Source organism: Amia ocellicauda, chromosome 3 (genome assembly GCF_036373705.1).
Source record: "Amia ocellicauda isolate fAmiCal2 chromosome 3, fAmiCal2.hap1, whole genome shotgun sequence".
NCBI classification, from domain to species: Eukaryota; Metazoa; Chordata; class Actinopteri; order Amiiformes; family Amiidae; genus Amia; species Amia ocellicauda.
In genome coordinates, this window is record NC_089852.1 from 13,735,358 (window position 1) to 13,758,966 (window position 23,609).

A 23,609-nucleotide genomic window follows, 5' to 3' on the forward strand; every position below is an offset into this window, starting at 1 on the left:
CAATGTATTTATTTCAATGTATTTATTTTGGTATGGAGAGAAAGAACACAAAGAGAACAAAAATATACTTTAATGTAAATAAAGCCAGAAGTCTATTTTACAACCTAAACAAACGAAAAAAATGCCAGTAATTAAAAATTAATATTCTGCTAAACAGATCTTTAGTTTATTTTTTAACAAGCATCAAAAGGACCTATTCTAGTACAATATCCTCCAACAATAACATTGCAGAAGTTGTCAGAATTCCAGAATTTAACAAATGGCTGAATTACAATCTCAAACAAACACTGTTTTAAAACAAACAATATAATAAGTTATTATTTTTATTTTCAGAAAACCAGTACTAGCTATATAGTTAGAGAGCTACAAAAAGGAGATATGTTCAAGGTGGAAACATTAGATAGGGTAACTTTTAGCACCAAGGACATTATGAATAATGTGGCATTTAATTGATATATAAAAATATCACAATAACAATAACAAAACTGCCTTGCTACTACAATGCTTCTATACTGCTTATAGTATTTACAAAATGGTGTTTGCTTTCTTATTCCAAAATAAAACTTTTGTATAAAACTAAAATCTTTGAATTAGAAGGAAAACCAATTAATTAGTTCAAGCGGTGCTAGCTTAGTAATCCCAACCACCATATTTTTTCTTTACAGCATAAATACGCAAACACTTAAAAGAAACCTGGAATTCCCCTCAATTTGCTTCAATTAATCTAATGCAGATAAATTGAAGCCATTTTCTTTCAACTTCACCTTCCTTTTCTGGTTAGCATTGAAGAAACGGGCTGTGTCTCTTCCCAGTATCTGTGGTGTGGCCCATATGCAGCACAATTAAGAGAAGCGAGATGGAGCTCACAAAACGAAAACAAAAACAAAAAGAGGGCTTATTTTTTTGTTTTATTTCCTGAAATCTGTCCACTTTCACTTACGTGGAATGGGAGATTTACTAACTGCTGTATGTGTGTGTGTGTGCACATTTTAGATTCCAAGTTTTCATACTTTGCCACTACATTTATAATGAAGAAAAGTCACCATTAGTTTCCCAAAACCCCAGTGTAGCTAGTTAACTTCCGATTCACATTCATCTCTCGGCACAAAACTAATGAGCATTATTAGTGTCAAGACTAGAAGTGTTTTTCTACAGGAAAATCTAGACTAATGGTTCCACCTTTGAGTCAAACAGACTTGGCACAAAAAAGCAAAACAGCAACTCAGGATGGGATTATCAAAAATACCAGATAGGCCACATAAATCATACTGTGCAGTTTATAGCATTGGAACAGGTTTCTATCATTGATTTGTGAATGGGTGGTGATGGGGGTCTTAAAATTGGTTGGGGTGTTTCAGGCAGCTTATGAAAGCTAACTAGTATTTGTGTGATTTTCAGTGATTTTCTCACTTTCTCTTTAAGTAAAATTCTGATGTTGTCCCTGGTTACATAATTGTTCTGTCCAATTGTTCTGACCTCTCAGGGCATCAGGTGATTCTATTATATTTGTTTGTCACTACAAGCATTCAGTTCCTGAGCCCAGGCACCTCTCTGGCCTCAGCCTGCACCCAACCTCCCCTGAGCCCAAAGTCTGACTTTCACTCCAACCCAAACACTAACCCTGAACAATCATCCAATTCCCCAGGAAGTGTCTCTGCGATATTGTGTGGTGCTGCATTTCTTAAAGGAGCTTTCCAGACTGCGGACTTTCCTTTTTTTTTCCTGCAGGCACATTGTCAATTAGTATTTCTCAAACACACTTGCCACTAAAGTACAACAGTACACGGGAGCAAAACTACTCAAGGTAATCACTTGACGAAGGCAAAAAAAAACATGTTTCCTACTGCTTTTATGAGCAAGTGTTTTAAGTTATTGCAGTACATTTTCAGAAAGCTCTCTTGGGGGGGTGGGAGTTCATGACAGTAACAACGGTAGTCATAAGTACAAACGGGCCAGTAAGTATAGCTGTCTTTAAATCTGGCAACACTTCACATTACCTGTCCCTGGTTACATTTTCATTCAATCCACATAATGTGAAATGGCATGGAACTAATATAGTGTTACATGTGTGCAGAAAGCAGTGAGTAGTGCGGCTCCTTATGTACAAAATTAGATTTTCCCAGTTACATATAATGGTGGTATCCAGTTACAATAGGTATTCATATACATTATTTGGCTGCTTCACCATATTATTTAAAGTCTCTTTTCTGTTCCCAATCCTCCAGAATCTTTTCAAACTTTTTAAAAATACACATAAACTGTAATGTGTTATCCCAGAAATACCTGCCAACTTACACATCCACCAAATGTTTCCTCTTAATAATGGCAACAGAATACAGGCTCTTCATAAACTGTACACGTTTGATCAGATTTAAAGGAAACATACTGAACACACTGGAGACACAGGTTCTATTGGTTTCCCACATTTGGTGGCAGTTGTTTGAAATGGCCCAACAGGCTCTGCTTGAAAAAAGGCTCGTATTCTTCTTGAAAGCACCACAGCTTCCCAAGCCAATAAAATATTTACAAAGCTGGTTAAATGAAACACAAAAAATACTGCACAGCACAAAACCGCATCTGGGAGAAGAAACCCCATCATTTCAGAGATTGATCTCCAGGCTTGGAAAGCTATCAGAAGGAGTCAGAAGCTTTCCTTTACAATCTTAAACCTTCCCTGCCCCTCTGTTAAAATGAGCAAATAAACAGCTGTCAATTTTCAGTCTCTTCCCTTGATTGGAGGCCCAATGCATAAGGTTTTCTACACTGCTTAAATGTGGCAGACACACCCTTCCAGGCTGAAACAATCACACAACCAGGCTCCTCTCCCAGTCTCCTGGCTCCCTGTTAAAGTCAGTTTGATGTGCCTTAGGTCTGGCTGCAGCACAATTTTGTGCAATCTTATTAAAGGCCTCCGAAATACGTTTCAAGTTAGACAAGTGGGGACATACATCATTCAATCATCTGGGACAGCGTATAGTTCATGAATGAGACATGATCGAAGAGTGGACTAGGACACCAAATGCAATGTAAAAAGAGCCACTTGTGGGCCACAAATCATGGAAAAATGCAGTTAGTTACAGCTGGCAACAAATCTCAAACCGATTTAAAAATTACCCTTGCTGTTGTTATTCTTAGAAATAAATAAACTGAAAACAAAAATATTCAAACACATTTCTCATTGCGGTGCAGTTTTAGGTTACGGGTGGAGTGTCTTATCCCTACACAGCGACCTTGTTTGTGCCATAGGGCAAGACCAAGACCATATGCCAAGACCATAATGAATTCTACTACTGCATATATGTAGGATCTTTTTCCACTGAATTTGCCTTTGGTGGTGTTGGAAGGGGATGTGAGACTTACAAAGTATGAATTGGAACGGTCTTCAGAGTTATTAATTTAAACTGAATGGAGAATGTCTTTGCCAAAAAAAAAAAAAAAAAACACCTCAAAACAAAACCAAAATTATATATTTAATTGTGTGTGTTTAACAAATTAAACTTATACCCTGCAGGCCCCAGGAGAGATTGTGTCGCCCTTTTCCGCCAGACCTTCAAACAATCCACCATGCAGGCTGCAGAAACCCTGAGCCTGTAAAATAAATATCTTCTGTGCACCCCTCTCCTCTACAAAGACAGATAGCTATTTCACACACTACTTGCTTTCAGTTGTCCCATTCCCTTGTCAAATGCCCCCCAGCCCAGCCCAGATACGCAGGATGTCTTCGGTTAGTGCTCCAGTGGGGAACGGTGTATCCAGATCTTTAGCTCTTTAGACGGGCTTTGCCCTTTGGCTGCAGGAGGGGCAGAGTGAGAGCCCCTGGTGCAGGGTGATAGACTGGCCAATCAGGGGCTGGTCACACTCAGAGCAGCAGAAGTGGCTCTTATGCCAGGCCAGGCCTTCACACTGTTGGTAATCCTCAGAGAAGATCAGCTGAAAAAATAAAGAATGGTCAACAAAATAGACCATAACCAGACAGATTAGGAAACAGTTTGCCATGTTCTGTTTATCTTCTTTTCAGCTGGTTTATGAAAATGTCAGATGAAAAAAAAACAATTTCCCCCTAGAGTAGCTAGCAGAGCAGAAAATAATCTAGGCAGAACCTAGCAATGGAGAATGCTGTGGACTAGAATACAAACGTTTCACAGTTTACATAAAGAAACAGCCGGACACGGTTGTTGCAGTTCAAAATTTCACTAACAGCTTGATGTTTGATCTACTACTTCTTAATAATAATAATAATAATAATAATAATAATAATAATAATAATAATAATAATAATAATAATAATAATAATGTATTTCATATAGAGCTCTTAAGTTTCCCAGAACACTTTATAACCAGATAAATAAAAAACTAAATGCATTACAGATCACAAGGCATGGGAAGGTCACTTGAAAGTTGTAAACCGGTATGTTTTTAAACATGATTTCAGAGTGCTCACTGTAGCCAAGATCCTAATACATTTAGGAAGAGTGTTCCGTAATTGAGGGGTGTAACAGCAAAATGTCTCATCAACCATTGATCTTCCCTTAACATCTGGGACACCTAGGAGCCCACAGTCCAAGGAATGAAGAGCACATGAGGGGTGTATGAGGAGAGAAAATATCAACTAGATTCTGTGGAGCTAGACAATTTAGGGAGTCCTAAGCAAGTTGTACCATTAGGTTCTTCTACATTATACTTCATAGAAACTAAATAACAGGAGAGAGCACATAGTTCCTTCTGCCCATATGGTCCAAATGCAAGGAAAAAGACAGATGCCCTATTACAATTCCCCATGGCAATGAATCAAATATGGTGTTCTCAAACAGTCATCTTTGGTTTGCCTCCAGTGCAGTGGTCCGTGTCCTCAGGACGGCGTTTGACACATACCTCGTCGCAGCCGGTGCAGCGCGGCCGGACAGTCTGGCAGTAGTGGCGTCCACAGAGCAGAGAGCCGTTCTTCCAAAAGTAGATGAGATCCACCAAAGCCTCCCCGCACTGGCTGCACACGAAGCAGGCCGGGTGCCACTGCCTCCCATAGCCCGCACGCTCGGCGTACACCACAGGGCTGTCAGCAGGGGTTGGCAGCTTGCAGTGATCACAGTGCTGGAAAAACAGATCGACACGCTCAACTCATATCCACTGACAGGCAGTGTCTCAATTTACACTTTTAATTCGCCACTCTGCAATGTACATGGCAAGCTTTCCATTTGCCTTAAGGGCCCATCGCCTAAAGACAAGAGATTTCAGCTGCAGGGAATTCCTATGTCTGTACCATCACAGCTTTCAATCATTTAATTATTTACTTCCAGAACATGAAGACTTTTGGCCTTCTTTCTCCACTATAGTAGGATATTGATTTTTATAAGGTGAACTAAGCTTGTAGTACACCTTATTGTCAAGTTAATAAAATACCAGAAGTAACCTTTGGTTTGTTTAACTATTAAGCTGCTAGCCAACTTATTAACATGCAAATACATGTTCAATTGACTTTGAATGAGTAAGTAGTCTGTTGTAACGTTTTTTTGTTTGTTTTACAGACTTCTTTGGGGCGATACAATTCATGTGAACCATAGCAAAAGTAATACACATATTTTACAAATGTCCCCAACCTACAGTATTTAGTCTTGGTTTTATTCATGTGTGACTGAATAACCAGCTATTAAGCTAAATACAGAGGTGCACAGACAAAATTGCTTTTACTTTAACTCAGGCTGTGTGCACATTCATTTAATGATACAAATACCATTTGCATGTCTGTTGCCTTGAAGTAGACACTGTAAAATGAAACACAGATGTTCTTCAGTTTTCAATTTTTCGAAACCAAATGTAAAACAAAACAGAGCGGAAGAATTTATAAACAAGGGCCCAGGAAAGACATGTCAAACTTTTCATAATCACTTTCAAATTGACCTTTGATATTTTAAACTGTTTATTAGTGTGGAATCTGCAAACACAATTGCCTGTAAGCTATGATGAAAAAGCTAAACAAGACAATAAATGAATATTCCTTTCAGACCCAAATCAGTACAACACATCATTATACTACTTCCAAATTTCAGTGATTGAAAAAAGTATTAAAAATAAAGATAGTGCTTCAAACAAATACTCCAGAACTTACTCTGATAGTCCTACTTGCAAATATTAACGTGTGGCATCTCGATGTTCACAGTGCTGACTTTGACAATAGGTTCCTCACAGATGGAAAATACAGATTTCTTCCAGGCCACTGCCAGCGATTTTCAGGTCAATTTTTTCCACCCATTGTATTATATAAGCCCTGTGTGATTCCCAATCATTTCGTGTGAAATTGCTACTTGTCATGCTAATTCAGCGTACCAACAGACAAAGCTATTGAGTGCTAAATTAGAGGAAATTATACAGGAAATAAAAAGGTTGTGCACGGGCAGTCATCCAGAATGCCAGCATGGTTTGATCTTAATGTGTTTCCCCCTGAACAGCTCCTGGCAAATGATGAATTGGCTGTTCTGGCGTTTTGTTCCTTTTCTTCAACAGTTTCTTAACATGGCAAAAACAGAGAAACACACTGTATACAAAGTAATACAGGAAATAAAAATCTGAACATTAGGAGGTGATTAGAATCGCAACTGCTAGGTTATTCAATAACCTGGCCTGAGGAGAGTTGCCATTTCTCTCAAGCAAAAAGCAGATTTCTGTACGTAATTTTCTGAAGTTATGAACATTTTAGATCGATTGACCTAGCCACTGAACACACACATCTTCATGTACAACAAATAAATAAAATATTATTAAAATCAGATATTATATTGGTCATACTAGAACAATGAAACTTCCAGTAAACAAACCCACTTTAGCTGGCCAAATATTTATCACAAAGATCATGTTTCTCTTCTGTTATTAGAACAACAAATTGGTTGTGTTGTCCCTCACACAGGCAGCCTCTGAGCACAAGGACCCTAGACGTTAAGTAGGCTCAATCAGCCCATTGTGTCAAATTAGCCTTGAGTTCAAGACCAAGTTCAAATGCTGGTCACTGGAGAAAACACAAGTCCCAGATAAGGAGCCACACGCACACTGGGTATTCCCAATGGTCCTGAATTGTGGCGGGGAGGTTAGGGCCAAGCTCAAGCCCTTCACACCTGGACAAATTGAAGTGCTCAGCAGATCAGACTCTGTTTGTAACTGAGCTCACTGGTTGATATTTTAGAGGGTAATAAATGTGCCCGAGCAAAGCACAGAAAAGTCTTTTTCTCCGGCAGAGTCATAAATCACACCGTTTATCACCAGCAAATAGGCCTGGGTTTAGCAGTACATAAAGACACTCCATTCATTCCCTCATCTCTCAGGAGAACTCTACTCGAATTCCCCTCATATTTTTATCAAACACAACTGGCATACAGCTCTTTACTTATGTGGCCCCCCTTTCTGTGCTCTCAATAATCTGAAACACCCCACAGAACAAACAAACAAAAAACGAAGGTGGAAATTCTGAAGAGTCTGTGTCTGCTTCATCGGTGCCCCGAAGTAATCAGTGAAGACCAACTGAGATTATCCCCACCTCTTAGTACAGCTATCAGATAATGAGCTAGCTTTTTAAGAAGTTGAAAGGATTTGAATTATCCTCTGAAGGGCATCCCAACTCTTATTATACTGTTGAAGCCATTGGTCCTACAAGTTCTTTCTTCGCAAACTTGAATGCACATACAAAAAAAGTGAGTCTTTGAAGAATTAGTGCGGTTGATAAGCCGACTATGCTAATGTGTAGTTTGTGGGTTAGATTTCAGCTCGCTTTCTTTCATCTCAGGCCAGCCAAGGTTAGCAGTTAACTCAACGGTCAAAACCTGAATCAGCACTTTCATAGTACCTCCAGAAACACAGAGCCCAGCAGCTCAGAGCAGGGCAAGGGGAGGTTGAAGGTTAAATTAACATTTGCCAGCTGGATAGAAATACAATATTAAAGCCACTTTGTTGGTTTGCTTGTACTTGTAAACGTATTCGGACCTTTTCCAATTAATCTCAGTGTATGACTTAGCACAACAACTCCATAATCATCTCTATCAGATTTATTTTAATTTCATCAAAGTATTTAATAGTTTATTTCTTAGTGTTGTTGTCAGGTACTACAGTTTCCTTAAAAGATTACAATTCTACCCCAGGGCACATCATTACACCAAATTGTTGTAATTTGAGCTACATGGGGCACTAGATGGCAGAAAATGTTTGACTAATTTTCAAATAATATTTGGCACCCGTTTGTAATATTTATTATAAAACAGTGTGTGTATTAATTAATTATTTAAATTAATTTGGTTTTTAATATTCATGTTACAGCAAATAAAACCTAACATATTCAAATTAATCCACCTGTGATAGAACTTGAAACTGTAAATCTATGCTAGGCTTGGCAGGGTGCTCCAGGCCACATTAACAGATCATGTCGTGCTTGTGTCTGCTCGGTTTTGAGCTTGGCGTTTTGTCACAGTTGGACTATCTTTGCATACTTTGCCTAAAGGCTGCTCTCGGTTTAGATAGTAGGACTCTGCAGTGTTTTCCAAATTAGAGCTGCTGTTCTTACAACATTTCCTGCAACGTTGAGAAATGGGAGAAAATAGAGAAAATAAACCAATGGGTAACTATTTTTTTTTCTCCCCCCATCCAATGGGATACCTAGTGTCCTCTGGCATTTCTGTTGGGCTTTGAATACAGCTTTTTAATCAAAGCTGACTTTTGTTTCCAAAAAGTGCCCTTGGCCTGCCTCTTCTCCTGCAGTTTTCCACCCTGAGAAATGGAAGATGACAAGCTCAGGCAAGACAGACCTGGAGTGAGGCCCCTTTCAAAATCTTGTACCAATTATAGAAAACCTATAGGAAGCGAACTTCCCTTCCCCTCACCCCAGATGTGAAAATGATATCAGCTGCACCATACTGCTGCTTGTGCAGAACTAGAAAAAATACATCTAAACTAATTTTCCCATAAACTTCAAGGGCTGCAATTGTATCACAATATTGTTGCAGAGTAATATGGGACACAAATTATATGAATGAGAAAGCAGACTCGACTGTACAGTTGTGCCCAGATTGCTGTAGTTATCGTTTTGGAAAGATGATGTTATATGCAAAAGGCTTCCCAACAGGGCAAGAAATAACGTAAAACTGTTTTTTTTATTTCACCTGTATTAAAATGCTTAGCCATATACCCACCATGAGAACATACCATGCCTTTGTAAAACATTGGTGCAGAAAAGCTAATTTAAACTGAAGAGTGGGAAACATATTACAAAGACAGGGGGGGGGGACTATGCTTTATGCTGTTTACTGCACAGCAGGGACGCAAAGCTCAGAACAATTGTCATCTATTAATACAGCAATCACTTGCCATTGAAGTCTGTATGACTGTTCTAAGTCTGAAAAAAAGGATTTATCTACACTGCAGCTGCACATAGTTTTCAGATGTATCAGGTTCATGCATTCTAAACGTAATGATAATCAACGTCAGTAAGTGATAGCTCATGCATTATAACACAGAAACCTTGTTTTTAATTGAATTAATGGTAAGCACAAGTTGCACGATGTACTGTTACTGTAACTGACACAAGATTTTGAGATTCTGGCAAATTAAAAGTACAAAAGTAAAAAATAGTACAAATTGTCCTCACAGTGTATAAATACAAACCTTCTGCATGACTGTGTGCATCAGCAAGAAACAAGGCCAAGTTATTGGATAAGGCAGTTTTGAACTTGGAGTTTTGTCAAAGTTCACGTTAATCAATGGCAATAAATAAACCTGGTCTCTCGAGTGGTCAGCCCATTGACTGCAGTGTGGTGTGCAAATTGGGTGTATTGGAACAGTTACCAATTACTTACATATTCAGTTTTCTTGAGGCAGTTGGAGACCGTGCCGTTTGGTGCTGGGCTGGGGTCCTGAGGGGTCTTCCCATTTTTCTGTGCCTGCTTGCCATCCTCTTTGGCCATGCCTGCTTCTCCTGGCAGAGCCACCTCCCCAACGCCAAGCATGCCATCTTTATATGCCTTGACAAACTGGGCCATGGCCTTTTCCTCCCCCTCAGACAGCCCCCGGCAGTGGGCAGGGTCCTGATCATACACAGGTAGCTGCCTCATCAACTGCCAGCGCCGGTAATATGCCCCCTCAGTGCCAGCCACAGGACGCTTTTCTGCTGGAATCAGCTCCATGTAAAGAATTGCCTGTGAAGAAGAAGAAGAAAAAAAACGACTGAAAAAGATTGGCATGAAAAAATGGTTTAGCCTTTTGAAAATTGTTTCCATCCTTGTTCTAGGAACACTTGCACAATGTGAATGCTAAAAAGCACCCCATTGTACAGTGATGGAGTACTTATTGGTCTTGCTGTGTAATTCAGTATTTTGAAACTAGTAACTTGAATTTACATTATAAATATAGATCGTAATACACAATTTAACTGCAGTAGGCCAACTGTTGAAATAGTGCAATGTTGATATGTTGGGAAATGTCAAAATCAATTACTTCATTTTCAGGGGTATAAATGCACAGTTCTGGAAGGGGAAAGCTAAACAGAGCTTTTCATTACAACATGGTTACAACGTTTGGGCACTTAAGTAGATTTCATTGGTCCACATCTGGCTAGGTTTCAAAAAAACAATTAGAGATGCCTTTTTTTTTCCTATTGGATCTATAGTCTCATTTTCCAAAATATCTCTCTGCATTCATATAACCTGCCACAGGCTGCTTTTGCTTTTTGCAAGCACAGACTAAACAGTGTCTGAGTATCACTATCTGGAGCATGGCGCACAAACTGCAGTGTAACCGATTTAAACCCACTGTAGGTAAAGCTAACCATTACTGCTAATGAGATTCTCTTCGACCCGTGATACAATGAAAGCCAATGAAGTACTCCAAGAGCAAAGGTGTATAAGATTGCCTTTACTACCTAGATGCATTTTTCTTTTCATTAATGAGATATGCTAGACACAGAACAACAATGCACTTTAGAAAGATGACAGAGGGCTTTAAGACACAGAACCCACTAAACTATCCCATCGTTATCCTCCAGCAGAAAGGACTTCTTCATGAGCTACTAAAGAGGTGGTTCATTTTTTTTTTTTTTTTTTTAATGTACAAGCAATCCATTCATGCTTAAGACCCTGTTAAAAGTTAAGCCCTCTTTCTCGTATGCCAGCTCGCCATCCCTGCAAGGCTACAACACTACCTCATTGTAAACTCTTTATTATTGTGTTCAACATGACTGGCTTAATATAAACTTTAAGAGCCATTTAACAACCATTAAATGACAAATAAAAACATTTAAAAAATTAAATACTCCTTGGCAGGCAGTTGCTCCAGGGCTTGCTCCAAGACTCTCTCAGTAAGTGTTGGAAGAGTTTGGGATGATTACAATCTGCTCTCTCTCGTCACCACTTCTGATGATCGCCAGGACCCTGGACAATTCAGCAACTTGACACCAAACTAACCAGGTTCAGCGGTGAAAATGGCAGAAGTGTGACTGGAGTATTCCCCTCAGACTAAAAGGAGGTCACTTATTGAGAGAGAGGACCAGATGTGCATTCACATTGTTTTTGCTTAAAACGTCTTTATCGTTCTATGAGAAATCAATGGTGGAAACTCACAAGTCCTATCCAAGATATAGATGCACCAAAAATCTTGTGGTTCAAATATGCAACTGTTTTTCACATCTGCTTTTAACACATAGCAAAGTTCAAGTCTTCAAACGTATATTTTGAGGCTCTCAAAAGGGAAAAAAGACTGAATACCTGTAGGATTAGAAGACCCTGACTATGAAGATTTCGTGTGGAATCGACAAATTACATTTCATTTCAGCTTATTCTGAATTAATATTCGTTGTTTCTTCTCAGATCAGTATTAATATGTTTGTGATTATTATTGTACTGAACACTTGTGTATTTAAAATAAAACCACAGTGTATTAAACTCAAGTAGTTTCAATTCAGAGTACTGTACATTTAATAGAGGTAAGTATATGTCTGTGCGTGTGAGGGCTGTTGGGATTTTTTAGGGGTGAATAGCAGACGCTGTCAAAACAAAGTTGAAAATGGATACAAATTAATGCGAAATCACTGATAGTTTTGCTACAAGTGTGAAAATAAGAGGCACACCTGTCCAATTTTGAGTTCTCAGTCAGTCTATTTCCAGTGATTCCAGTGCAGTTGGCCAGTTTGTGACAAGCAGATCGATATTTGACTGGTATTTGACAGCGATAGCAAAAAGACCGACAATACAGTAGAATGAACATTCTGGATTATTATTGCTAGTAAAGCCAATTGGCTCAAAACAAAGTCACTATTGAATAAGCCTATTGAGACTTTACTTGACTGAGGCACCGTGACAACTTCCACCGCAGATCTTTACCATGTGATGTTCTTCATGGCACCATAAAATGCTCAGGCATTTGAATGATAAAACCACAAACATTTATGGGCCAATAAAAGGCACAGAGCAGCTTTTTGGTCTAATGGCAATCAAGCTCGCTGGAGTTTGTTTTCGCATGTATTGAAAGCTGAGAAAAAGCAATTGTCAAGGTTGTCCGTGTGCTCAGTATGAGGATTAGTTTTTCCACTCTCTTTAAGCATTCTTCATGCTGTGTAATGCCTACATGAAATCAATAGTGGTGCTGTTTCTGGTTTAAGAAAAAGGGGATTTGTGCATTAAGATTAACCTATACAGCTACCAAGAATACATTTACTTACTTCAAAACAGTTTCTCCAAATGAAATACCTAATGCGGCTTCCCTGGCTTTTCCACTATTCATTCAAGACCTACCTTACTTCTTTTAGTCAAAATTAAATTAATGGACCAAAGAAGGAATGTGCTACAAATTGCTATGTTACACAGAAATTAAATGAAGCACACTTATACAGTACTATCTTGCAACAGCTGCTAACTACATATTCTGTATAATACTAGACACAATATATAGTGTCTAGCATTATAGTGTCTGAATATTTTTAGCTGAATTTCCCTTTTCAGCACTAATTGTTGTAGCATGGAATATTTCAGTCCAGTAATTGTGGGGGACAATTAAATGTTGTTAATTATAAATAAATACGAATTATATAAGCATACTAAAAATACTGCTGCTCTTTGAAATGTTTCAAACAGTAGGCATACAGTGTTTGCCACAAATCCAGGCTGGCTCTCCGGGCTTATAAATCACAGTCTTTTTGGACAGAAGGTTTATTTACAGATCCCTTATCCCGCAGCACACCGCCGACATGCCCCGTGGGGACCAGTAAAAGAAACACTCACTGAAGGGGCTGTTCCAGCTGGCTTAGTGGTTTGTGTAAGAATAGGAACAGGAAAAGCCAGCCTTGTATAACAAACAAAGGTCAACATTATTCCTCGCTGAACCAATTGCGCAGGCCTAGTGTCGCCTTTCACTTTCTGGAGGAACACCCCAGTTCTACACAGAGAAGCCAAAGTCCATCTCCACTTGCAAATCCTGTTTAAGAAAACACACATCTGATTAAACACACTTCTAGTCAATACAATCAGCTTTACAATCCGGCAATGAACTCTGTCCACAGAAATTATTTTAGATTTGTAACATTTTCCACGACACCGATAAGACCTTGTTAGCACCCCTCACATCCAACTAGTCCTCACCTGCCTTTTATCTTTCTTCAGCTTGCTACCTGTTAGAATATTCTCAAATTCCTCGGTGTAACTATAAACAGCTGTTACTGCCTCTCTCTGTGCATAGTAATCCACAGTGATCAATGTGGCCCATAATTTTAGATGCCCTACAATAAGAGGGACAGGGCATCTATTATAAAGGGGAGGGTCCTTTGTTACACGTGATGAAGCCCCCACAATAAATAATCTAAGGCCACAAAATATACATATAAACCCTGATGGAACACAGAAAGTTTCGACCATAAGGTAGGTTATAAGGTTATAAGGTTATAACAGACACCTTTTGTGCAATTCTGATGTCTACATGTTCGCTATTGTCATCCTGCAGTATAGTTGTGGTAAATGGTACTGTATTGTGAAAAAAAACTAAAAAAACATCTTGACTTCTTTACTTCTACGTCTTTACTTCTCCTCTAAACCAAGAAGCCATGAAGATATTAGGTTTCTTTAAGGTACTCTGCTAAGAGATTTTGTAATCCCTAGTTAAGAATTTTAAACTGTATAATACAGTACTTTACAAGCTGCCTTACATCTACCACTACTCAGGGAGTGTTACGCTTTGGAGCTCTACCTGTGATATACTAGCTTTGTATTTCCATTACATCTACAAAATACCCTTTGTTCACTTAAATCAGTTTCTTCAAGAAGGGAAAGAAAAAGAAAAGCAAACTAAAATCTGCCTCAATTGTTTTCAATCCAAATAAAGAGAATGATTTATAATACCAGTCACTGATAAAAAAAACTTCAGAGCAGGGTTAGCAGCTATGCAGAACATTCCTGGTGAGGTTTTAGGGGTGTGGGTCGGGTTCAGCCATTGCAAATAGTTTCCTTTAAAACTGTAGGCAAATGTTTTATTTCCATGTCTTGATTTTAACTGACGTTACAATGAGGATGGTTCTGATAAAACATAATGAGAGCAAATTATAAATAACAGGTCTTTACTTGAGCTACACAAAGATCTATTCACCTTGACACAATGGTGACCTCCTGCCACAAAATGTAACTCTTACCATCTTTTGAGTGAGCCCGGGTGGAGCCCACTCATAGGTGATGGTGTCAAAGGTGGGGTCTTTCCTGGACACAATGGGGTTGGTGATGATCATCCGGTTCCTCTTGTAAACCCTTAGCCCTTCGACCCCCTTCACCCGGGCAGTCAGGTGGGCGTACTTGGAATCGGTAAGAAGTCGGCCGATCTTCTGGTCGTCTTCCACTTCTGAGCTCATGCCGTGATCCTCCTGGCTGCAGCGGCACAGTTTGCATACCTTTCTGTTGGGACAAAACATCAAAACCAAACAATGGCATGACCGCTTTGGCATCTTAGAATGGGGACATCTCCTGAGGGATCAGAGTCCAAGTTTAGCTAATGGCAAAGGGCACCTCTAGGACAACCTGATATTCTATCAGGGTCCCCTGGAAGGCGGCTTTATGTTTTGGCTCAGCAAGAGATACAGAGGATTATTTAAATTGACTATGCAGTTTAACAAATGTAGAACCTCTTCTGACTGTGAATAAATAAGGATTACCTTTAGTCAACCCATCAACAGCCATTTATGGTGACAATCTCAGAGAGGGAAAACAATTCAAATTCAAACAGAATCTGGAATGCAGGAGAACAGGGGCCCAAAAATGTACAGGCCAGAGATGCCCCTCTGTTACTAATGAAGAAAAGCAAATTTTATTTTTAAGGGAATTTAAAATCCAGCTCCTGGTGCTGGCTTTAAAGCATTTTTTGCTAATACAATGTGTGATTTACTGATTTCCATCCTTGAATAAAAATGAAACAGGGTTGCCAAAAATCCAAAAAACAATGGTACACATGATTCATTAATCTTTGACTAACTACTGGTATCTGAAGACATTTTCAAGATTTAAAGGACACCATCCTTTGTTTGTGGATATTCTGTTCTTCTCAGTGTCTGGAGATTTAATCTCATTTAGTATTTGCCTTCTCCAATGTCTTATCCTCCCAGGAATCTCACCCACTAAGTAATGGGGAAACTGAGAAGACAACTGCCTATTGGCACCCCTTATCAGCTAAGCACCGCAAGCCTAAGATTTTGTCCCAGTGCTTCAGAGAGACTCAACAATAAGCTCTGTGTGGGTTTGACTTGGTTACGCTTATTTATAACAAAACAGGGTGGATTTGATACATAAGGCCTTGTTCAGATTCTCAAGTTGATGCCTGTGCCAGGAATCAGGCACTTTCCGTCACAAGGCCCGTGAGTAGTTTGCCAATTCAGTTTAACAATTCAGTATGAAATGGCCTATGATGTGTATGTTCATGCTGAATAGGGATTAACTCTTTCTTTGTATAAACAATCATAATGAAGCTTGTGTTTCTCCATTGGAGTTTATAAGAGCAAAAAACAAAAAAAGACCTCAGAAAATGACTCGCTAACATGCTGTTCTTTCTGTCATTAACAGAATGTAGGCCCACCCATTGCCTTACAGACTATGCAGTTATTTTGATAGATGGCTGATATGGTGCATTACCGCGATTGTAAATATACACAATGTCAATGCTGGCTGTACACTGTCCAAAAAATCACAATACGTAGTGAGTCAGATTTCAACAACAAAACCTCTACATCGTACATGAACTCTGATACCAGCAGAGTTAGGCTCTTCCTATTACTTTTGGTAGCCTATTTTTCTCAATGAGTGCAACGGGATGATAAATATTTAGTTTTAAATATCAACTATGAATTGGTCCTTTAGGAGGTACTTTAGGGCTCATCACTACCTAAAAAGTATACATTACTGTTATAGGACAGATTTTTTAAACTGGATCAGTAACAACATATCGTTACATAACTCAATAGAAATCAATCCATCCATTTTCTACACCGCTTTTCCTGGTGAGGGTCGCGGTAACTCACTAGAAATAGGGTTCCAAATTCATTTTTTTAAAGTCATGGCACTTATTACCTCTATACCAAGTTTCATTAAATCCCAAGACAGTGTGGTTACATTCTGGGTGGGGTTGAAACAAATTGTCTTCAGTTTTTGAAGTAACTCTGCATCTTGTGGTTAGGGATTAGGAATGCTGGTTTTCAAAACAGTATATTTCCACCAGGGGAAAAAACGTTTCCAGGCTTTTGTTAAGGCCACCCAGAAAATCAGAATCATCTTAGACAATCGCAGAGGACTGCATTTGGGGAAAATCTGGTCTAGTCCAGTCCAGTGTCAGAGAGATGTGGCATGCGATTTATTTATTTATTTATTTAAATGGGAAATTGGTTTTAAAAATCACCCTTGATCTGCTCTGAAGACCAAACAAACAGCACCTTCGCAATGGGAGGTGGCCACACTGTTGTGATAAATTAGGGAAGTGCATCGCAAAACACTGGGGAAGATGGAGTCTTTTTCATTGGAGAATAAATTACCTCCAGGAATGTGGCTGGAATCCAGTGCAGATCCCTTTACATCTCAAACACGACGCACCCCTTCCTGCTGGCGGCTGCCCCACGGACATCTGGAAAAAACGAAACGCACATACACAAAAGAAGGACAGCTTTGAGAGAGGAGCAGCAGTCAGGAGCTGCCCTGCTTCACAGCCTGCAAGGAGACAGCAGTGTGTACAGAGCAGATTGTGTGGTCTGGCAGTTTGGTGTGCTGGCTGAACACAGCAAATAAAAGCCTCACCAACTTGCCCTGGATTGTCTGGAGGTGTCTGTCTGTCTTTTGTATGTATTTGTTACCAGTCAGCCTACTTTTAAAAGTGTAATCGACTGTGATTTTCCCTATCTTCACAATTTGGGTAATAATAGTATTAAAATGATTTATAAACAGCTTAAACAAGATTAGTTTCACTTTACATGGAGGTTTTCAACAGGTTTTTGTTTTCATCTCAAGGAAAAAAAAAAAAGACAACTTCTCTCACTATTTTCAGCAAGCAACTGTAAATGTTCGTGTGTGGCAAGAGAAACAGTGCTTTGGTGAAAGAAATTAAACTATATTTTTTGGCACTTATGTTGCAGTTATGAATAAAATACATTTTATGGAGGGGTGGGAGAGGATGGTTAGAAACAATGGAACAGATCCTGTATTGGAGAAAGAAGCTTTGGAAATTGTGTTGCAGGTTATTTTGTCATTATTATTATTAACGTGCAACCCAATATATATTTCTTAAAGGAGAGTCCATCCACTAAACAAATGCATCATTCAAATTTGTATAAATATTGTGGCAAACTTTTTCCAATTACGCCTTCTAGGAGAAAGATTATCTAGAAAGATACTCGTCCCGTCCTGATGGCATGGTCTAAGCCATTTTATTATCATAGTTTAATCATAATCATAGTTTAAAAGCCAACAAGCTCCAATGGAGAAGGTAATGAGCCCTAAACAATCTTCGCCTTCAAGATGTTGACAAGGAGTGTAACACTGACTGTTTACATGCACTCGGATGAGGTAAACCACCCATGACTGCAAGGGCACTGTACCACTACTCAGTTCATAAGTGACTGAATCAACAGGGACCTTTAAAAGCAATGCTTTCCCCATTTGTTTAGAAGATGGCCCATTCTAATGAGAAGCTTTTAGGTCTTGTAAACAAGGCACTGCATTTGAAAAACAAAGATTTCCCGTAATGTTATGCAAACCGTGGTCATGTACTCAAATATTTAATCGAGAATGCTGCGTGTTGTCTGTGCTCTGAGCCAGAGTAGAGAAACTTAATGCATTTTTCTGAGAACCTAAACAATGAACGCATGAATTAAGACATGGAGCTGTTTATTTTCACGTTGACTCTTTGCCAAAACATTTATTGTGACATGGCATTGATGAGCCTTTACAGGGCAAGTGAAATTTGATTGTAAACCCATTTTAAGCACTGCCTATTTGGTCCTCTTGAATTCAAGGGCTGTTTCCAAACAGAAGGCTGTGCTAGGCAGTCAATGTTGTTAATGGATCTGTAAATTTGCCGGCAAGCTCAGGACAGGTCATGGAAGGCTATAAGATGACACCTTGTATTATAATTTCAGCAAAATGTATTCGTCCTTAACAAACATGCTATTTGTAGTTATGTACACATGAAGAATATTAATAGATATAATGAATTTGTTCTCCATATCATAATACCAGTAAAGGTAACATTGTTTGTACATCAGCTTGCTTATATTGATCCTGTAGACATCTAAATCTTATGCTATGATCATGACTGTAAAATAAGCAGGGTGTGCTTTCTCTGAAGATCACAGATTGATATCCCCCATGTGCAGAGGTTTGCTTACTCTGCTGTGAAATGCTAGGCTGTTAAAACAGGCCCCAAAGCCTCTGTATTCCAACTTAAACTCTAGGTCTATTCCCTAAAGATTCACCAGAAACCACAGGCCTTCCTTGTGTTTACAGTGCCCTGCTACTGCAGAAGTATTTGACGAGTGAGTGTTACCAACTCAAGTGTCACTCCCTGTAACAAGTGACGACTGAGGCCGTCTGCAACCCATGCAATGCCCATGCAAAGATTTCCAACTGAACACAGCATATTGGAAGAAGGAAGAAAAACAAACCAAAAAAATTAAACGTCTTTGCAATCTTGTTCCGATTTTTTTTTTAAGGCAGGAGCAATTTTCATACTTAGGGCCAAGACCAAATCCAAACTTTGACCTACACGCATATTGCAAAGTACATAGATATATAGCAGTTTAATTTATTGTCAGAATGCATTTCTACTACTAAAAAAATAAAAACTCCATAAGGTACAAGTTTGGAATTTGTGATTCGTGCTAGGTCAAGTATTTGATTTGGTCTATGCATTTGGTCAACAGAACAGTTTGCTCTTAAATCTTTGAAAATGTGTCATGGAATTTAGTCATCAAACTTATTTGATTTACAAACAATGCACAATTATTTTTCTACCAGATTTTTGCAAGGTGGTATTTTCAAAGACTGAATTGCCTAATACAGGGTCCTCACATCTGGGCCTAAAGCATCACAGTAGCCTATGAGCAGCTCAAAACCAAAGCAAATGATGTAGTTAAGAATTGGATGAGTTAAGGGACAAATACTTAAAGAAACTGAATGATTGAAGCCGTATCTCCAGGTCACTTGCTTTGAAACTGATCCGAGGCAGTGGTTGCTTGTGTGTTTAAGTCCATTTGGCCAACACATATGAGCAGAGAAGAATTAGCTAAACATCTCAGGCAAGCAGCATAAGGAGCCAATGCTTTTGCACCAACGAGTGGGAATTGAACTCAGGTTTGTAGATCCTTTCAGGAAACATTACATTCTTTGATATGGTAACACAAGCTAGTTTTAGAACACAAACTCACAAACACGATGTTCTAGTAAGGAGAAAATGCCCACTCTGTTCCACTTCTTTCTACTGAAAGGCCATTCAGCCCACCATGGAAAACTACTTCAATCTCGAAGAAGAGAAGCCCTCATGACACAAAGTTTCTTTTGAAAACTCTGTCAATTTCTTGTTAAAAAAAAAACAAAACACAACAACATTCTCCTACACGTAAAGCGATGCCACTGGTTCTGTTACCTCAGCATTTCTCGGCTTCCAGAAAATAAAAGAACAACAACACAACTACGCGATGCATGCCAATGCCTGGGTACACTAAAGGCTTTATAAAGGCTGCCCTTTTTTTCCTCTGAATGCTGCAGAGCAAGGGGGAAAGGCGTTGAAATGTAGGAAACTATTTTAATAGGCCTGCCAAGTTCTGAGTCTGCGGTGTGGCAGGAAGAATAATTGAGCTGGAGCCACAGTAAAGAACTGGCCACGGTGGGAGCACATTCTTGGCTGGGATCCCCTTGCAGTGCAACAATGTGTGAATTCATGATAAAGCTCGAGAGATGGCCTGGCTATTTTAGATAAGGTGAGCTGAGTTTTCCACTGCCCCCGACAGTGTCCTGGGTGACTTCTACAAGCCAGTGAGGTTAACATTAACAGGCAAAGTGCACTCAAAAAAATACATGACCACACTGAGATCAACAAGAGGATTTTGCTTTGGTTAAAAACTTCAAATGCTCCACATCCCGCTAGGCCACCTCCCACCCCTCACCCCTTTAGCAGACAAGAAGGCCAAGATTAACAAACTGAACAGGGCAGTTTCAATCAAAATCCTTCTCTCTGCAGTTACTCTTTATAATGACAGTGACACACTAATGATTGCAAAACCAATGCAGCCAATAGCAACACAGTGTCCACGTCCAAGGAGACCCTTTTAAGTCCAGTACATGGATCAGATCCTCAAAGCAGTACACCATCAAAGATCACCTGCAGCAATGGCAAGGGGATGGTTTATTAATACATTCGAGTATGTCCAAGTCAGTAAATGTAAATGGACACATCTGCCTTAACAGTGGACATTCACAGTCCAGCTACTTTTATTGGTCTTTTTAAATCAGAAGACTAAGATTGGCTAATGGGTTAATTTGGACCAATATAGGGGAAAAAAGGTCACTTAGTTAATTAAGACAGAATCGTACTGGGTATCTGAAGTCCTTCAACACTGCAGTTGAGAACATCTGGCCTAATTGGCAAAACAACTGGTACGAATAGGCTATTGGTGGCCCTTCATTTGCTCAGAGATACCCTGCAGGGCCAGCTGTGGTCTTTTTTTCCCCCCATACATCTGTATTTGTGCACTTTGTTTGCACTTATGTTGTAAGTTGCCCTAGATAAGGGCGTCTGCCAAGAAATTAAAAAAAATAAATAATAATAATACATCAGTTCCACCTGCGTTGATTTGCATAGATCAGCACCAAAATGTCAAGCAGGCAGGTTAGAAGGGTCCCCCAACACTTTATAGCAACAATGACTAAGATAGCTCTCGGTTTCCAGGTGTAAAACATCAATGTAGTGATCAGCACACTGTGGAATAGCTTCAGCTACAGGACGCAAGAAAATCAAATCAAGAACAGTCAAAAGAGGGTCAAAAATCTGAACAGCAAGAGTGATTTACACTTGAGTCCAAAGATCTGGGTGGTGGAAACTCTGATATTAGGGTTGGTGTGACAGACTTGATGTACACAATTGGTGATATTTATAGAGATTTGGGTACTCCCCAGTTTTTATTTTTCCCCCCAAGGGAATGCTACACTGGCATCACATTCCAAGGGGGCAATTCAGAGAACTGACAGTACAGATCGACAGGTGTATAGGACATACACCCGGGACAAAGGCAGTTTTTTTTTCAGGGAGAAAATGATCTAAACTCAATCACCATTCACAACAGGTATGCATACAAAAAAGGGGGGGAAAACAACAGGTTCTATATTATGGAGGAATAGACTAAGGCTGAGTTCAATGGTGAAGGAGAAACTGATGCTGAGGGTGTCTGTGATGGTCTTGAAGCAGTTCTACAAACAGGAAAGAAAACAAGTAATGTGATTCATGAGTAAAATAGAAGCTAGCAATGCCAATGAATGTGAAAAGGCATTAGTGGTGTGGGTAGGAGGGGGTGAAGTTAAAGGATGTATTACATTCTGGAATAAAACCTTACCTCAATCACTGCAAATGTAATTTCACGGTGAATTAATGTAGACAATGCTCCTTGTATGCATGCCTTACCATCCCTTAAACTATTTAAACTGCAGTCAGCGATCAACAATTTGAACACTGGAGAATCTAAGAAGTCTGTTATAATTAGTGGTCGTAGTCTTGTGATAATGCAATCGCCCAAGTGTTTACTAAAACTGGAGTTCAATATAGTTACACTAGTTTCATAATTACTGGTAATATGTATCCACTTAGCCTACTGTAAACCAAAACTGTCGACCGTGGGGATTTTGGAGGGTGAAGGCTGGGATTCAACACTATCCTCCGTCCGCCAGGCGCGTAATGAATGCGCTCAGCTGCACGGCCAGTCTGGAGGAATTCACTGGAAGGTTTCTGACATCGAAAACGTTACACTCACTTACATTTTTTTCCTGCACATAATGGATTTAAACATTTGTATAAATACATCTAGCTTATGGAAATATATGCGGACAAAAGGATCGCCACCAGGTTGGTCTTGGTAACGCATAACCACCGACAAGAGCGCACTTTCAAAGTTTAAAACTATCAATAAGCAGTTGAACGAGTAGAAAAAAACTCGACATGATGCGAAATGCATGAAATAAACGAGGAAGATTCAATAATGATGCATGTGGATTTCAACACAGTTATGACACTATCGCCCAGCACACGTGTGGGCACGCCGGGCACAGTGCAGGCATGCATGTATGTATCCTGCTGCAAACATGTGAGAACAAACAACAGACAAACGTGAATAAGCAAACAAACTAACACAAGTATGTGCATGATCAATACGTGCATTAGCCGTATCCAATGTACCCATTTCACGACGCAGTAACTGGATGGATGACAGGCACAATACACACACTCACATATTGCCACTACCTTATCTGATGTTGGGACAGACATGTGTCGAACAAATAAGAGATACACATCATCTCTAAGAGTAATGTCCCTCGTGTGGAGCTTATGCGATGCAGGCTGGAAGTCGTGACTGTGCCGAGGAGGGTGAAGGTATGGTACCCGGGCACCTGTCCGTCTACCTGCCGTACAACTGCCGGCTTCTCAACACGAAGCGAATAACTTGCCTGTTGCATCCCAGTGCTGAGCTCCATTGGAAGGACTGTCCCAGTGATCCTGCTTGATCGATCAGTATGTCCGCTTGCCACCGTGGTTTGGCACGACTTAACCTCCCGATGCGCAAAACTGTCCCTACCTTGTGTGCAAAGTGCTGTGCGGACTTGACAAAGGTTGCTTTAAAGCGAGGGTGGGAATCCCTACATAACTCTGCCAACCAATTGCGATCAGCTGCAGCGCTTTCACCCAATAGGAGGGGCTTTGTTTTTTCTCTTCTTCTTTTTTTCTTTTCTTGTCGTACTAACTGGGAACACCCAGCCTCCCCAGAAGACATGACATCACCCATACGGGAGTCTGCGATAAAGCGCTGAAGAATGTGCCCGATTCACATGTCTGTCCCACTGCCTTCACACTGAGGGAGGAATCAGGCTTTCCTG

The 23,609-nt window shown here is 39.7% G+C and overlaps 1 protein-coding gene across 1 annotated transcript; it reads right to left on the bottom strand.

Annotated features, from left to right (window-relative positions):
• Positions 1-7: 7 nt before the first annotated feature.
• Positions 8-23,347, bottom strand: lmcd1 (LIM and cysteine-rich domains 1). Its single transcript, XM_066698278.1, has 6 exons — positions 23,184-23,347; positions 17,015-17,103; positions 14,639-14,894; positions 9,828-10,166; positions 4,873-5,088; positions 8-3,930 (listed from the first exon to the last, which is right to left on the bottom strand). Exons 1-6 carry the CDS (start codon positions 23,208-23,210, stop codon positions 3,769-3,771), a joined length of 1,089 nt encoding a protein of 362 aa, XP_066554375.1. The 5' UTR covers positions 23,211-23,347; the 3' UTR covers positions 8-3,768.
• Between the last annotated feature and the right edge of the window lie 262 nt (positions 23,348-23,609).

Bases quoted from the DNA above. Each gene is read 5' to 3' on its own strand.
- lmcd1 (XM_066698278.1), bottom strand. From the start codon at position 23,210: ATGGAGCTCAGCACTGGGATGCAACAG. The intron at 10,167-14,638 runs GTAAGAGTTACA...TCTTCTTCACAG, and splicing joins CCGGGCTCACTCAAAAGATG to GCAATTCTTTACATGGAGCT. The intron at 5,089-9,827 runs GTAAGTAATTGG...CTGTTTTTCCAG, and splicing joins GCCTCAAGAAAACTGAATAT to CACTGTGATCACTGCAAGCT.